Raw genomic sequence first — 15,726 nt, forward strand, 5'->3', positions numbered from 1 at the left:
AACAGGAAACAGTAGTGGTTAATTGGTGAGGAAATCCAGAAACTACATTCTTTTGAATTCGTAAGTGCTATAAAATACTTGGGCAAAAGTGAGTAAATGAATTATTTAAAACAGGGGTCCTCAACTGTGACGCCTGACATCTTGGGTCCAATAATTCTTTATTGTAGGTGGTTATCCTCTGCATTGTGAGATTTTAGCAACATCGCTGGTCTCATTAGATGCCAGTACTGCATCTACCTCCCAGCTGTGACACCTAAAAACGTCTCCACACACCGCCATGTCTCTTTAGAGAATCATCTTCAGCTGAGAGAAGGAAAAGAAAAAGGCCCAAAGTTGAATGTTCAGTGAAAAAAGCTCTATGACTGCAACTGCACAGAAGCATCCATTTGTTTTTATGCCTTATCTCAAAAGTTTTGCCCAAGTTTCCCAAGTTTTTCCCAATGGAATAATTTCTTCAAGGTGCAAATAACACTCCAGAGACAAGAAGCTAAGTTTATTTTACTATCCAATTTTTTTTCTTAAAAAAGTTTAATGTTTGATAAAATAAAACAAACTTTTAGTACCATAGAAACCTTCTGACACGTACAATGACATATTATTACTATGTACAATTTCAAAAACAAAAGCTTCCAGCTCCAAGTAAAGTGATGTTGGACATCCTGACTATACTTAAGCTATAAGAAATGTTCTAGATGGCTAATGTTTTCCTTGATTTGGAAATAAATCAGACAATTGAAAAACATAAATAAGACCTTCAATGAATTGAGAATCATAAAAATGCTATCTGAAGTTCAGTCATCTGGATTTTGGGAGGTTTGTAGTAGTTTAAGAGTTGAATAAGCAAAATGAAACCCTGTGAATGTTCAAACTTCAGTCTTCCAGGACATGTCCTGTAGGTTCACAGTTGTTCTAGTAAAGATAAAAAGCTATTCCTTGTTGTAGCAGAACTTGGTATATGACTCATATTCCATTTTTCACCAGCTCATGGACTCCAGTCTCATCAATGATTAAAGGGGCATGGAATTCTTTATCTGCCACGTAACTTTCTAGTCCCTAAAAGGAAGATTGACATAAGACACAGTTACAAAATTGGTAGGTGTTATGCTGGACTTAGTAGCTGTAATACAGACTTAAACCATGAAGTCAAACCTGGTTGGTTATGAAGAATTTAAAAGTCAAAACTATTTTATATACTTTAAAAACTAGACCCAATGACATTTATAACAGCATGAGACAGTGCCGGGAATTTAGCTCAGTGGTTCCGGTGCCTGCCTCGTAAGCGCAAGGTCCCAAGTTTGATCCCCAGTACCAAAAAAAAAGTCATGAGACAAATAACAACAAAGAAAGTTACTCTTGATTGTAATTTTTATCTGTGTGTGTGTGTGTGTGTGTGTGTGTGTGTGTGTGTGTGGTGCTGGAGACTGAACTCAGGACCTTGCACATGCTAGACAGTGGTTAGAATATGATTTGTAAAGTTTATTAAGATGATATTCATTCTTACCATAAGTATTGCTCAATAAAATAAACTTTCTAATAAGCAAGATGGCTTTCTCTAACAGGGCACAGTGGTGCACACCTGTAATCTCAGCACTCAGGAGGCTGAGGAAGGATTGCTGTGAGTTCAAGGTGAGCGTGGGCTACACAGTGAGAACCTGTCTTTAAAAAAAAAAATCTAGGGCCGGGGGTTTAGCTCAGTGGTTCCGGTGCCTGCCTTGCAAGTGCAAAGTCCCGAGTTCGATCGCAGGTACCAGAAAAAACCAAAAACATAAAAAATAAAATCTACCTCTGATGCTAGAACTAATACTGACATGATCTTCAGAAAAAAATATTACATAACTAGAACAGTAAGGAGCCCTCAAATCCTCAGGTTTTAAAAAGTGACACTATTAAGTACATGAACAAAATAAATACTGTGAGGGCTGGGGATTTAGCTCAGTGGTTTCGCCGCCTGCTGCGCAAGCGCAAGGACCCGAGTTCGATCCCTGGTACCAAAAATTAATAAATAAATAAATAAATACTGTGAAAGGAAATTTATATTACATTAAAAAGCCAAATAAATCTATCCAAAAATAAGGTGCATCATATATTTTTAAAGCCTACTGCATTTCAATGAATAGGTGAAATGAACTAAACATTACAGATTTCTATTAATGACAACTACATTATGGGATAGATGCAAGAACATGACAAGAATTCAGAACAGATGCAGCTTCTCAGCACACTCCAGGAAGAGTCTTTCAGGACAGAACTGTTAAAAAAAAATACTGCATGTTCTCTAAAGACAACTGTTCTTAAACATAAAACAATGCCAGAACCTTATATTTTAAAAAGTTGTATCTTATTTTTAACTGGCAAATAATTATATATAGGGGCACGGTGTGCTGTTTCAATGCATGTCCACAATGTAGAATAATTAAATCAGCCTAATTAACACATCACTCTCCTCAAACATTCATCACTTCTTTGTAGTTAGAACATTTTAAATCCACTCTCTTTTTGCCGGGGATTTACATCAGTGGTTCCAGTGCCTACCTTGCAAGCACAAGGACCTAAGTTCAATCCCCAGTACCAGAAAACAACAACAAAAAAAGTGTACAACCTTAAAATCCACTCTCTTTTAACTATCTGGAAATATACAATACTTTATAAAAGAAACAGGGAAAAGAGCAAAGTGAACTTACTTCTCCAGCATAGGAAATAAGAGGAGAGATTTCACACTGGATTGGTACATCATTGGCATCCTTCAAGCTGAGAAAAAAATTCAAATATGTTTTAAGGATTTTGCTTTCCATGTTACATGCCAGAGTGAAAACATAGACCATAAATGTCCTCTGAGAAGCTTGCAGATAACAGAATTTTCCTAAACAAATGGAATGGCTCCTACTTGATCATAATTAAATTCCCTGAGGATTAATGTAGCATGAAATTCTCACGTTCAAAAAGACACTCTTTGGAGATATGCCAATAATTGATTGTTCTTTACTGTATTTCACCAATATTTATACATTATCCCCTTGCATATACAGTATCTCAATTCTTTACGATTTCCAAGTTTCATAAAATTGGTAAGAAGGGACTACTGAGTGTGCACTATGTGCCAGTCCCCCTGCTAGGTATCTTGAATCCTTTGTACTTTGTTTTAACCTTCACTACAATCTTTTGACTCAGGCGCTAATGCTGACAAACAATACAGAGCTGCACTGTCCAATATAGTAGCCGATAGCAATGGATGGCTACTTAATTAACATTTTTTAAATCAATTAAAAATTCAATGTCAGTCACAATAATCACTTTTCGAGTGCTCAGCAGTGGCCAGGGATTGCCAAACTGGACAGCACAAGTATATTTATTTCCTTCACTGCAGAAAGTTCCAGTAGACAGCACCGTTCTAAATCTCAGTTCAATTACTTCCCAGGACACCATTTTTTTGCATCATTTAAATCTCCTGTGTTGGCTAAATTAGTTACTCATTATGTTTCAAAGTACTTCTGTTACCAAAACTCTCTAAAAAGTGCGAAAGCAGAATGCACCCAATCAAATGCAAAGCCAAAGCCACGGTTCACTTAATTCTAGGAAACAATCTAATATTCATAGCCATTTGCAATTCTGAATTTGTAGACTAACATAAAAGTTTACAAATAGTATTTTCAATACTTTTACAATCATTAGACTGCTACAGTATTTGCCATTTCAGCAATCTTACCAATAAGGACAGATCCCACATAAAAGTCCAGTCTTCTGTAGCCTCAAACCATAGCTCTTCTTTCCCAAATATGAAATCTCAAACTTCGGTGGAATCAATAAAATGAAAGAGCTTCTGAGGTTAGCCACAGGCCAGTCATTCTCCAAATGGAAACACTGAGTAGCATGCAAGGCACTCTATATATCCCACTCCAACTCATTTAATCCTGCTACTTTCCACTGAACCAGGCCAGTTCCACACTCTGGATTTTTTCAAGTCATTCTCAACTATGGTCTCTCTGACCATAAAAATCATACTCATTCTCCATGATTTAGCTCAAACCCCAACCTCCTTTTGATAATGATTATTCCCATTCATCTGTTCATATAAAATAAATTAATTATACAACCTGCTGAGTTCATTAATTCCTCAATTAAGCACTGCACCACAGAGTACATAATCATATATTGCCTAACAATGTCACTTAGTTTTTATGGAACTGCATCCTGAACTCCCAGCAGGCTATAAATCCTACTTCTCTTACGGAAGATACTTTAAGCACCTATGTTACCAGCAGCACCTATAGGCCTGTGAGCAGGCCTACCAATGCTTGCAGACTGAATGAATAAATGAACTGAGAAGGTAGATGGATGATGGCCTAATGCAGAGAAAAGAAGAAGCAGAGACTGGGTATACATCTCTTCAGATATGTGCCAGATTCTATCACAAGAGGTCTAGAGATCAAACCCTCTAGAGCAGCTCAGTGTAATAAAGCAAATGTGAAAAATCGGGGCCCATTCTACTGATAAAATATATACAGTACAGTGTCATCTAATCCCCTGAAAAATTCAGGGCACCAAGATCGGAATGTGGCTTTGAGCCCAGGGAACACATATATAGCTGATCTGAAAAATAACCTCCTTCCAGTACCACAGTGACACCCAAAACCACTAAGAAACTCAACTTTCACAAACAAAGTAGTATATCCTGAAGGAGGGAAGACAGAAGCTGGCATCACCAAATGTAGAATCTAAGTTTACAGGCTGATTAACCCAGCCAGTCACACTACTGTCCAAAATCCTCAGCCAAGCATCCTTTTGGAAGCACTGCTGATGAGCTTTAATGTGAAAAATAAAAACAATGGCATTTTGTCAAAACTCTGTGACCCTGTTTCCATTCTCTCAGAATGTCTCCAAACTGTTTCTTCTCTCTTGTACACAAAATATTTCCTTTCATCTCACTTTTAAGTAATCTCTTCCAATTCTCTAAAGGCATCCTTTGGGGCTAAGGATTTTAGCAGGAACCATTTTTAAGCCCATGATGTCATTTGGAGCCAAAATCAGTTTAATTATTCTCCCAATGGCTAAAATTAAGTAAATGGAAGGAAGGTAAGGACTAAACGAAACCACCCAAATAAGAATGATAATGTTTAAAACTTTTTGTATCTTAACAAGGATAGCTGAATTTGTTGTCAGCTGTATAATTAAGAAAAAAATTCACTTTTAAGTTGAAAGGTTTAAGTTAAAGCTATGGTTTAGTAAGAAAAAAACTCAGAGTCAAAGTTGTATTTCTTAAACAATAAACGCTGCTGCTACCACATATTAAAAATGATGGATGGGACAGAAAATGACAAAGAGATCTGCATGTCTGTACCCAAGACAAGAGTCATCTATGCCTCCTAGAGAAAACTAGCCAGGTCTTGGAGTTCAATCTCCCGTCTTCACTCCCAGATACTGCCACTCACAGGGAATTGTCCCTATAAATTCTGAGTTAGTGTCATCCAAACAGATACCTGCCACCCAGGGGCAGAGATAAGCAGGATAAAACAAAGCATGTGGATGAAACTGTTACCAATGCTGCTCTATTTCTGAGACAACTTCCATTTCCAGATCCTTCGTCCTAACACACTTCCCAAAGTACCTTAAAAACAAAATTCAAGGGCCGGGGATTTAGCTCAGTGGCTCCACCGCCTGCCTTGCAAGCACAAGGTTCAGAGTTCAATCCCTGGTACCCGCACCCCCCAAAAAATTCAAACTAAACCTAATAACTTGGAAAATACACCTGGCTCTTTAGCCATAAAGATAAAATTGCTTTTTAAATCTGTCATGCCCAAACAAGAGAGGATATGTGCTACTTCTAGCTAAAAATGACCTGTTAAGACAAAAAAAAAATTATTTGCTTTAGAAGCAAGGCAACTAAGTAAAACTAAAATAAAACACAGTAACCAAAAGAGAATAAATCAAAAGAACAGTTTTCTCTATATTAAGGGCCATCATATATGTCAGGAACAGTTAGCCTTTATACTGAAAGCATATATCCCATTTGGTAAAAAACACTTTCAGAATTTTACTTTTGGCCAAGTGTGATGGCACATGCCTCTAATCCCAGCACTCTGGGAAACTCAGACAGGAGGATCACAAGTTTAAACTCAGCCTGGACAGTAACTCTTTTTTCTTAAAAAAAAAAAGAGGGGTGAGGACATAGCGCAAAGGCTCTAGGAATCAACCTCCCACACCAAAAGAGGGAAAAAAAAAACGAATTAAAGAACGTTACTTTTATTTAGCTTATGCTAAAATGTGCAAGTTGGGATCCCAATCTGTCCTCCCTGTCCTGTAACCTTCTCTGGACCCCCTATAACACCTGTCAATCTATCACTATTGGCTTAAACACAGATTCTTTTGTAAAGCATGCTCCCCACTTCAGGCATGCACTGAGATTCTGAGTTAGTGTCATCCAGACAGATACCTGCCACCAAGTAAGCAGTGCACCCCCACCAAAGCTTCAATCATCCACCCTCCAGGCCCCCAAGGCAGAGCTCTAAACTACAATGCCAGTTAGTATGGAGGGAAGCACAGCCCACCACCATGCACTGCAGGCAGGCTGGTATATTTACTTGTGATTGACATCAGCTGTGGTGGTCTCTGACTTTCCATTTGTAGCACTGCTATGTAGGAATAAATAAGCATTAATGGGAATGGAAACAAATCAAACAGTAACAATGTAGTGGAGTTGCAAAATATACTTGACCAAATGGCATGTATTTATGGCAAATCATAAATTTGGTACAAGGGACCTAAAGGGATTTAAAAAACAACAAAAAACAGATTCAATGGTCAATGATGAAGCATGAGAACAACGTGACATCCCACAGAGCAAGCTTGTTGAGAAGGCAGAGTCTGTAAATGGCCTGGGCCAGGAGAGAAGCTAACACTGTTCTTTCTTGTAAAAAGTTATGGAACAATGAGTTCCCATGCCCAGAGTGCTAACATTCACTGAGGCATTCTAGAACTTCTGTGCATACAGCCAGGCATTTCTCCCCTTAAGAATATAAATTAAATGGCTTCTTACCTACCTACAGAAATACCAAATTCAGATTCAGATTCAGAAAGGGAAATTCCAGGTGCCAATGAAAGTTTTATCATAAAATATAAGATTTAGCTTAAAAGTGCTGGATCTCAAACACAATTGGCTGCAGATACCTTCTTCTTTTCACTTCAGAAAAACTAAAATATTTCTAAAGTTTGAGTATCAGTGAATGCATCTGGCATCCCGGGAACCTCCCCGACTGCATGGTGAGAAGGGCTACATCTCTTAGGTAGAGAGGCTTTGGGTAGGTTTCATAGACAACACCTGCAGTGAGGACATGGATACATAAGTAGCAACACCAGTCCTCTGGGCCAGAGGGATATACCCTGTGGTGGAGTGTGCCGCTGATGGGTTTTAACCATACAAAATGCCAAAATAATTATCTTCGGACCCAGTAGGAGTGATTTCATTGACATGGTGGGAATGTTTTCAAGAAACCCAAGAGATCCAGAAGTGACTCCTCTTTAAGAAAAAGTAAAGCTATTCTTCTCTTTGTGGTGGACAAAGCTGTTGGTCTTTCACACCAGTAACTCCCCACACAACAATACTCTGGTTTTTAAAAACAGATCTAGACATACACCACGGAAAGGAAGAAGTCCAGAAAAAAAAAAATCCAAGAAAGTACCCACACCAATGAGAAACGACATGAACTTACCGGGGAATTGCTGGAAGGCGAGAACCATTTTCATCTATGAAGTGGCCTCCTGCATTGAGGACCCAGCAATGATGAAGGGACATCAAAGCATGCCTTGCAGTCGTAGGGTTGTCCTTCCCATTCTGACTGTCTGCATTCTTTAGTGGGGAAAACTCATCTTCCCGCAATACTTCATACACCACAAACTTCCTAGAGTAAAACGTACAAAGACTTCTTTCTTATTAAATAAAACCGCATACACAGCTTTCTACCTCTCTCTACACAGCTAAGCCTTTGGCATTCAATGATAGGCTTTCTGAATCCCATTTTGGATAATGAATAAGGCTCATCCCTGGACTAAACAAAGTTGGAATTTTCCAGTACAAAATGAGAAATCAGTTCATTCCCAACTAGAAAATATTTCATCTTAGATCAGAAAGACTAGAACTCTTAATGAACAAAAATCATTTTGCCATATGCTCTGAGGGGTAAAAACAAAGACGCTTTAGAAATGCATATGGGGAGACTGATCATATCCAGCTAATTTGTCTTCTTCATTTTCACACTGGTCAAATTCTGAGACATGTACCTCAACATCCAATGTGATCTTGAGAGAGCTATATACTCTAAAAGCATATTCTCTGAAACATTTATTCATAGGTCAGTCCTATATCCTAAACACAAAATGGCTCAATTGTTTACCTTACTTTTACTATAGTCTCTTACCCAAAGATAAATGACTAACAACTTCGCAGCATAGCCAGATAATGAAAATATTGGTAATAAGAACACTGCACTCTCAGGCACCACAAACCTTGGAGTGCCAGTTAGCACTGGAGAACGATAATGAATCTAGACTCTGTACTCACAACCAAAATGCCTGAGACACAGGCTGTCACATGTTTCCTGCCTAAGAAAGTAAGAAGCAACATTTCAAGACATATGTTTAATCTTACTGGTGCTATTCAAAGCATACTTTGCAAACTGGAAGATATCAAAGACAAATTTTTCCATCTTTATTCCGTTTGGCTTTTCTGGCTTAATTGACTCCCCCTGAGAATCCACATATGGAATCTTCTTTTGAGCCACATGGTGCTGCAGCTGAGGTTCATAAACACTACGAAGGGAAAAAAAAGGCGTGATCACTTTCCAGATTTAAAATGCCATAAACTTGAATGACACTCAGGAGGAAATACATCACCAACCAGCACTAAGATTTCCAAAATGAACAGCATTTTAAAATTTCAGCTCATATTTAAATATAATGAATACATTCCCTATTCATTTCCTTACATTTAAAAAAGTCCAATGATTTCCACATTTTATAATGACCACACACAAACATAAATACATAGCATTCATGCCAATGTCTTGCCCATTAATTCCATGTCTTTTTAAAATGTACTCACAGCCCTAACTTTCCAAACTAAGATCCCTTTGAGTGCAGTATGGAAAGGTAATAAAAGTTACTATGAGCTATGTAGTGGTAGAGGCCTGCTATCCCAGCTGCATGCGAGGCTGAGGCAGGAGGACCTTAAGTTCAAGGCCAGGTAGGCAATTGAATGAGATAATATCTCAAAGTAATTTTTTTAAGTGCTAAGGGTATGGCTCAGTGGTAGAGCACTTGCCTAACAACTGTGTGGCCCTTGGTTCAATTCAGAACCACCGCCAAAAAAAAGTTATTATGGCTGATGTCATTATATAGTAACAGCTACAAGCAACAAAGTAAAATGGAAAATCGTTTGAAACTACAGTAAAGCTTAGTTAGCTTGATTTGATCATTCCATGATGCATACATGTATGAAAATAGTACAATGTACCCTAAACATATGCATTATTTGTCAATTTAAAAATTTAAATAAATCTTACTAGCTTTTAAAAAGTAGATAATCCTGGGCCGGGGATTTAGCTCAGTGGTTCTGCCGCCTGCCTTGCAAGGGCAAAGTCCCAAGTTCAATCCCCGGTACCAAAAAAAAAAAAAAAGTAGATAATCCTGAATGTCTGAAAGCTATCAAGTGACTTACAGAGAAAATGTCCTTCATTTAGAAACCTGATGGGGTACAACAGCTATTTTATACTTTGTGGTACTACCATGGTAATTTTCATTCAAGTCTCAAGTCCTTTTTTCTTCATTCCTTAATAATGCATGAGGTTCTAAGCGCCACTCTGGGAAACAGTTGAATTAGAATTACGTGAGGAGCTTTTCAAAAATATGCATGCTCTGGATCTACCTCATAAATTCTTATTCAGTTGGTATAGAGTGAACATATATTTTTAAAATGCTCTCAGTTGTAATAAAGAGAGTTTTATTTCCTATTTTTGGCTTCAACAAAACCCAACACACAGGAGACTAGGAGGGTGTGAAAAAAAGAAATGCTTTGAACCCCAGTAAATGACTGGGGGAAGAACTCCCACTAATTTCCATCTTATATCTTGCTAAAAATCACCACAGGAGATAAATTTCCATTTCATATAAACGATCCTCAGGGAAGAGAATTCTGTGGGACATGAACATGGGGTGTTTGCCTACCTCCCAAGAAGCTAAGCTTCTAATTAAAACAATAAAAATGTTAAAAGGCCCCCATCTTGTCCATACTTAACAACATCTCTCAGAAATGGTATGGTGAAGAAATGATTAGCAATGTTGCCCGCGTTGAACAACAGTCGTCCATCTGAGCTTCGTTTTTGAGCTGTTGCCAGGGAAATTTCACTATATTCTACCACCTGGTACACGCCGTCCACTCGGCAAACCACTCCAACTGGTTCAGTAGGGTTTGTCTTCTCTACTACCTGCCCACCAAAAAGAGATAACAGCCAGAGAAAAAAATTAATTGAATGCTCCTTTGGAGATGTGCCATTTGTCAAAGCCCGTATGTACAATTTTGCTCACTGTCTTTAAGGAATTAACCAAGAGGAATCTTGAACTTTAGACAATTATATTCTGTCACAGACTACCTTCCAACTGAATACGAAGTACACTCTCCTTCCTACATATCACTTAACCAAAGCAGGGTAGAAATACCATCATGCACATATAGTCCAGAGGAAATCACACAGGGATAAGAATAATTAAATGAGAAATCTGTATTTCCCAAATACCTTACATTTTTAAATTTCTTATCCTTAACCACATTTAACTACTTTGAGAATAAAAGAAATTTATCTAGGATTCACAAGACAAAAGACTTAAGCATTTTGCCTCTCATTTTATATTGCCCAGATCATTATTTCATTTGAAAAGAGTGTTTCTTCAATTTTCACTCATGAATAAAGTGTTGAATTTGATTTGCAGGCACAGGAGGAAGGAGTGTTAAAGCAGGCAGGTCACTGGGCCTCCACTTCCACTTCAATCAGAAAAAACCTACCTATATTAACCCATCCTGCATACCTGATTTTGTTTGAAGTAAGAGACTTGACAATTTATAATGGCTTTTGGCTAGGTGGGGAACTGGGAGAGGAGTACATACCAAAATCAGAGGGAAAAGGTAAGAATATAATTTTTAAGAATTCCGATATGCCTCCCCCCCCAATCCCAACATCACTGACCCAAGTTAAATACTAAAAAGAAAATTATGAAAGCATTGTAAGCCAAGCACCAATATAAAGTCAAAGTTCAGATGAAATGAAAAACTAACACAAGACTCCAACAATAAAGACCATGTGAAGGCACTGTTTTATTTATTCTGTCCAATTAACAATTTATTCTACATGCTTCAGAATATTTTCAAAAATCTATCCCTAGTTTGAAAAGTGTATCCTAAGTATACATGAATTTGTGTCAATAAGTTTCAAACTTTTCTTCAGCAACTGATTTCTGAAAATAAATCCAGCCAGGCCCAGTCTCTTCCAGACAACTAATGCCACTATTGAGAACTTCATTTACCCTGCAATTATAGACATAGGCACTGAGTCTTGAGCCCAGTGAGGCCGGGCAACTGGATATGTAAGCTCCTGAGTAGTTGCACTGTTTGCCTCCCTGAAAATTTCAGAGCACAGTACTTGATAAAAAGAAACTTTTTACCAAGGAAGTGGATTAAACTAGAAGGAAATGTACAGCAAAATGATTTAAACCAATCATGAGTCTATCAACCCATCACCACCTCTTAATTCATATATTCTACAGTGGGTATTTTCCCAGGCAGGGAATTTTGAAACACATTCCTCTCAGTCCTATTTTTTTTTTTTTTTTTTTTACACACACGGTTTATTTTCTAAGCACCTCTACATACCCTCTTCCAACCAGCAACAGAAAGTAAAAATAAGTATATTCATACTTTATATTCTCCAAGTGTTAATCTGTGGGTGTAAGGTTTACTTATTCACCTCTAAATATTATAGAAGTCTAAGTTATAGAAACTGCATTTGGAAACTGCACAAAGTTGGAAGTCAGTTTATATTACACAGAAAAGATACACAGTATAAAATTAAAAGGATGGCTCAATATTCCATAGTTTAAATTCTGAAAAGAACTCAAAATAACAAAATTATTGAAACTGCTTTACAAAATTATCTCCATTAACAACTGTTCCTACCTTCTTAGCTTTGTACTTTTGTAAACTATTCCTAAGTCTTTTCCCAATGCTCTCACTCCATTAAGCACTTACTGTACTTATGAGAGGCCTATTGAAGTACTACGAAGAATTCTACTACCATACTCTCAATCACTGCCTAAGATACTTAAATCTATATTTTAATACCTTTTCTTATTTAAATGATTCCTAATATTTATAAATTTTTAATATGTCAGTCACATTTTGGGTTTCTGTGAATACTTATTTATTCATTCACTGATACATTAAATGCTAAACACAGAACTAAGCAATAATCTACAAGGAAGAGCCTGGCTGTATTCCAAAGCGCTTAAGGGCAATAGAGAAGATAAAGTTAACACTGCATCTCCTCTATGTGATAAGTGTGCAGTCCAAAGTTAGCACACAGGTTTAAAGTTTTTGAGCTGCCAGTAAATGCATAGCTGGTCTAAAGAGCGCAGCTGTAAAATGTGACATTGACAGAGAGGCTCAAGGTGGGAAACAGAATTCTAATCCTGGCTCTGCTAATGTCAGCCCTGACCTTGGGACTTATAAAGCACTGGGAGGTGGTAATTTCTGAGATCAAACAGGTCAACCATATATTCTCTGAGGTCCCATTCAGGTTCAACCCTCTCTGGTCATATATAACCTTTATACGATTCTGAAGCTTATAGCCATGAAAAATTAATTTTCTATTTTAAAAAGAAGAGTGACACCAAGTGGAACACATCAGAAATACACTATTTTAGTTTTCTGAGTTAAAGCTTCATAGCAACTTAGGACCCAATACACTTATGTTTTTTCTTACATGTTAGAGCTATTTAAAATGCATTATACTCTACAGATATTCGGGAGTGGACAGATGTCTTAAATATATGAAACCAAATCTTTATTTTCAGAGTCAGAAGAAGTTGTACCACAACTATCAATTTAAGTTTTCAAAAGTCATAATAACTTTAAGATTTCAGTTTCTGGACATGACTTTGCATTAGATTTACAGATTAATTTTGAGAGAAATGATATTTTACCATTTTCTCCAACCAAGAACATGGCATGTCTCTCTTGACAGGTCTCCTTTTTAAAGCCAGATATTTCAAATTTATATGTAGTTTGTTTTCATCAGAAGCCTATATGGTTTCTGCTTTTGGCAGAACAGTCTTCCTACTACATCAAAATTATAAAATTATTCTAAATTTTCTTCTAATACTTTTGTAACTTTTTTATATTTAACTTTCCATTTGAAAGTTATTTTGGTATGAACTTTCTTTAATGTAATACAGGGCTGGGGATTTACCTCAGTGGTTCTACCGCCTGCCTCTTTAATGTAATACAAGCAGATATTAATAAGATATGAAAAACTTCTATAAAAAATAAAACAAAATTTCCTAACAAAATAATTAGAGAATAACAATGGTTAATATACTATGTATTATGATCTTAAAAGAACAGTCAAAATGTTATTCAGAATATAAGTCATAAACAAAAGAAGATTCTCTCTCACAAAGAAGAAAGCAAATAAAGGGGCAAAATTTTCTTATGGTTTCTTTTATACGAGAAACTCTTTCTCTGAGTGAGCAAAATAGGAAATAGATAAATAGGAAATAGGGAGAAGTTCAAACAAATTATCTATCCCAAATTATCTATTCTGTTGCTCCACAAAGATTTTAAGATCAATGCTAATTTGTTTCATTTATATTACCAGTTTGTTTTGTTCATTGGTGTAAACTTTCACACATTTACTCCATTTTTACTCTATTTTTAGCCATTTGTTTCATTCATATCCACGACTAAATTGAAATGTTTTTTTCTTTTCACTTTTAAAATTAACTGTACATACTTATGGGGTACAGTGTGCTAATTCAATACATGTATATAATGTGTAATGGTCAAATTACAGTAGTTAGCATTTCTACCTCAATATTTTAAAATTTTTTATTAACATGTAATAATTGTACATATTTATAAGGCACAGTATGATATTCCAATACACGTTTAAATGTGTGATGATCAAATCAGGGTAATTAATGTTTCTATTTCTTTATCATTTTATATTTACTCCAGTTAAAATGGCTTGTATCAAAAAGACAAATAACAAATGCTTGTAAAGATGTACAGAAAAGGGACCTCTTACACACTGTTGATGGGAATGTAAATTTGTATAGCCACTAAAAACAATTAAAAATAGATCTAATATATGATCCAGCAATCCAACTACTGGGCATATTTCCAAGGAAAATGAAGTCAGCATGTGAAGGAGGTATCTGTGCCACCATGTTTACTGCTGCACAATTCACAATAGCTAAGTTATGGAATTAACCTAGATGTTCCTCAACAGATGAAGGGATAAAGAATATGTATATATACAAAAGAATATGATTCAGCCATAAAAATGATATTCTATCACTTGCAGTAAAATGGATGGAACTGTAGGACGTTGAGTGAAATAAGTCAGACACAGAAAGACAACCACTACATGTTCTCTCTCATACATGGAAACTAAAAAAATCAATCTCAATGTAAAAGAATGGTTACTAGAGCTTGGGAAGGGTGGATGGGGAGTAGAAACCGAGAAAACTTAGGTAACTGAGGAACTTAAAATGTCACTTTTATATGTTGCCTTCTTACACACATGAATCTGTTTCTGGCTGACCCATTCCACTTCCATTTATCTGTTGTTCTATTCTGGTACTAGTACTAACTTCTAGTTAGTTTTTATGTATAATTAACTTTAATATCTGATAGATTGCCTCCAGTCTCCTTTCCCTTTCAACATTTTTCTGGCCATCTTTACATGTTGGCTCTAATCTTTATAATCATTCTGTCAAATGTCCCCAAACTAGTCTCACTGGGACTTTGACTGAGACTGCTAGAGGGGAATGGAATTAATATGAGAAAATGAGAAAACAGAAACAAAGTCTTTGTAAATAGGGAGGGGTGGAGGGGTCGAAGGGAGGGTAGGGGAAAGGGGAAAAATAAGAATCAAGATATATTTTGTAAAGGTACAAATCTCCAATGATGAATGTCATTATATTCTATACCTAAAATGTACCAATAAAATTAATTTTAAAAAGAATTAATACCTTTGCAAACTTCCAGAAAAGTAATGTTTATATCAATATTTTTAAGCCTTCCAATATTTTTAAAGCCTTGTGTATTTCCATTTTATTTCTGGCTAATCATATACTTTGTCTACTACCATAAAGGTATGCTTCCTACATCATCACCTGTGCAACCAAAAAAGTTGAGAAGAACAATGCCAAGGACAGTCATCACATAGCAGTCCAAACCTACCTCCAAGTTATTATCAGTATGCCAGTGGTAATTCCAGCAGTATTAACTTCCTTAAACACCCTTATCCCCAATTGCAAATTTCCATTTTATTCATAAGAATATCAAGAGATATGTTGTCAAATGTCTAAGTGAAGTCAAAATCTGCTATTCCTTAGGCTGGGGATTTAGCTCAGTGGTTTCGCCACTTGCTGCGCAAGCTCAAGGACCCGAGTTCTATCCCCGTG

General features: G+C 36.6%; 1 protein-coding gene across 8 annotated transcripts in view; it reads right to left on the bottom strand.

The window, feature by feature from the left end:
• Positions 1-488: 488 nt before the first annotated feature.
• Uap1 (UDP-N-acetylglucosamine pyrophosphorylase 1) overlaps positions 489-15,726 on the bottom strand; it is a 35,901-nt gene continuing 20,663 nt past the window's right edge. For 3 of the 8 annotated variants that reach the window (XM_087191163.1, XM_087191164.1, XM_087191165.1), the window contains exons 6-10: positions 10,279-10,472; positions 8,659-8,799; positions 7,704-7,892; positions 2,682-2,748; positions 489-1,053 (exon numbers count right to left, since the gene is read on the bottom strand). In XM_087191163.1, coding sequence (XP_087047289.1) covers positions 961-1,053; positions 2,682-2,748; positions 7,704-7,892; positions 8,659-8,799; positions 10,279-10,472 — 684 coding nt within the window. In that variant the 3' untranslated portion in view covers positions 489-960. Of the gene's footprint in view, positions 1,054-2,681; positions 2,749-3,703; positions 3,787-6,575; positions 6,627-7,703; positions 7,893-8,658; positions 8,800-10,278; positions 10,473-15,726 lie in introns of all 8 variants that reach the window. The other 5 variants (XM_004865166.3, XM_004865167.4, XR_002389450.2 and 2 more) reach the window with 4 other exon arrangements.

The sequence above is a fragment of the Heterocephalus glaber genome, unplaced genomic scaffold (genome assembly GCF_053883595.1).
Source record: "Heterocephalus glaber isolate CG9 unplaced genomic scaffold, H.glaber_assembly_v1.0 deba00001561, whole genome shotgun sequence".
Lineage (NCBI taxonomy): Eukaryota > Metazoa > Chordata > Mammalia > Rodentia > Bathyergidae > Heterocephalus > Heterocephalus glaber.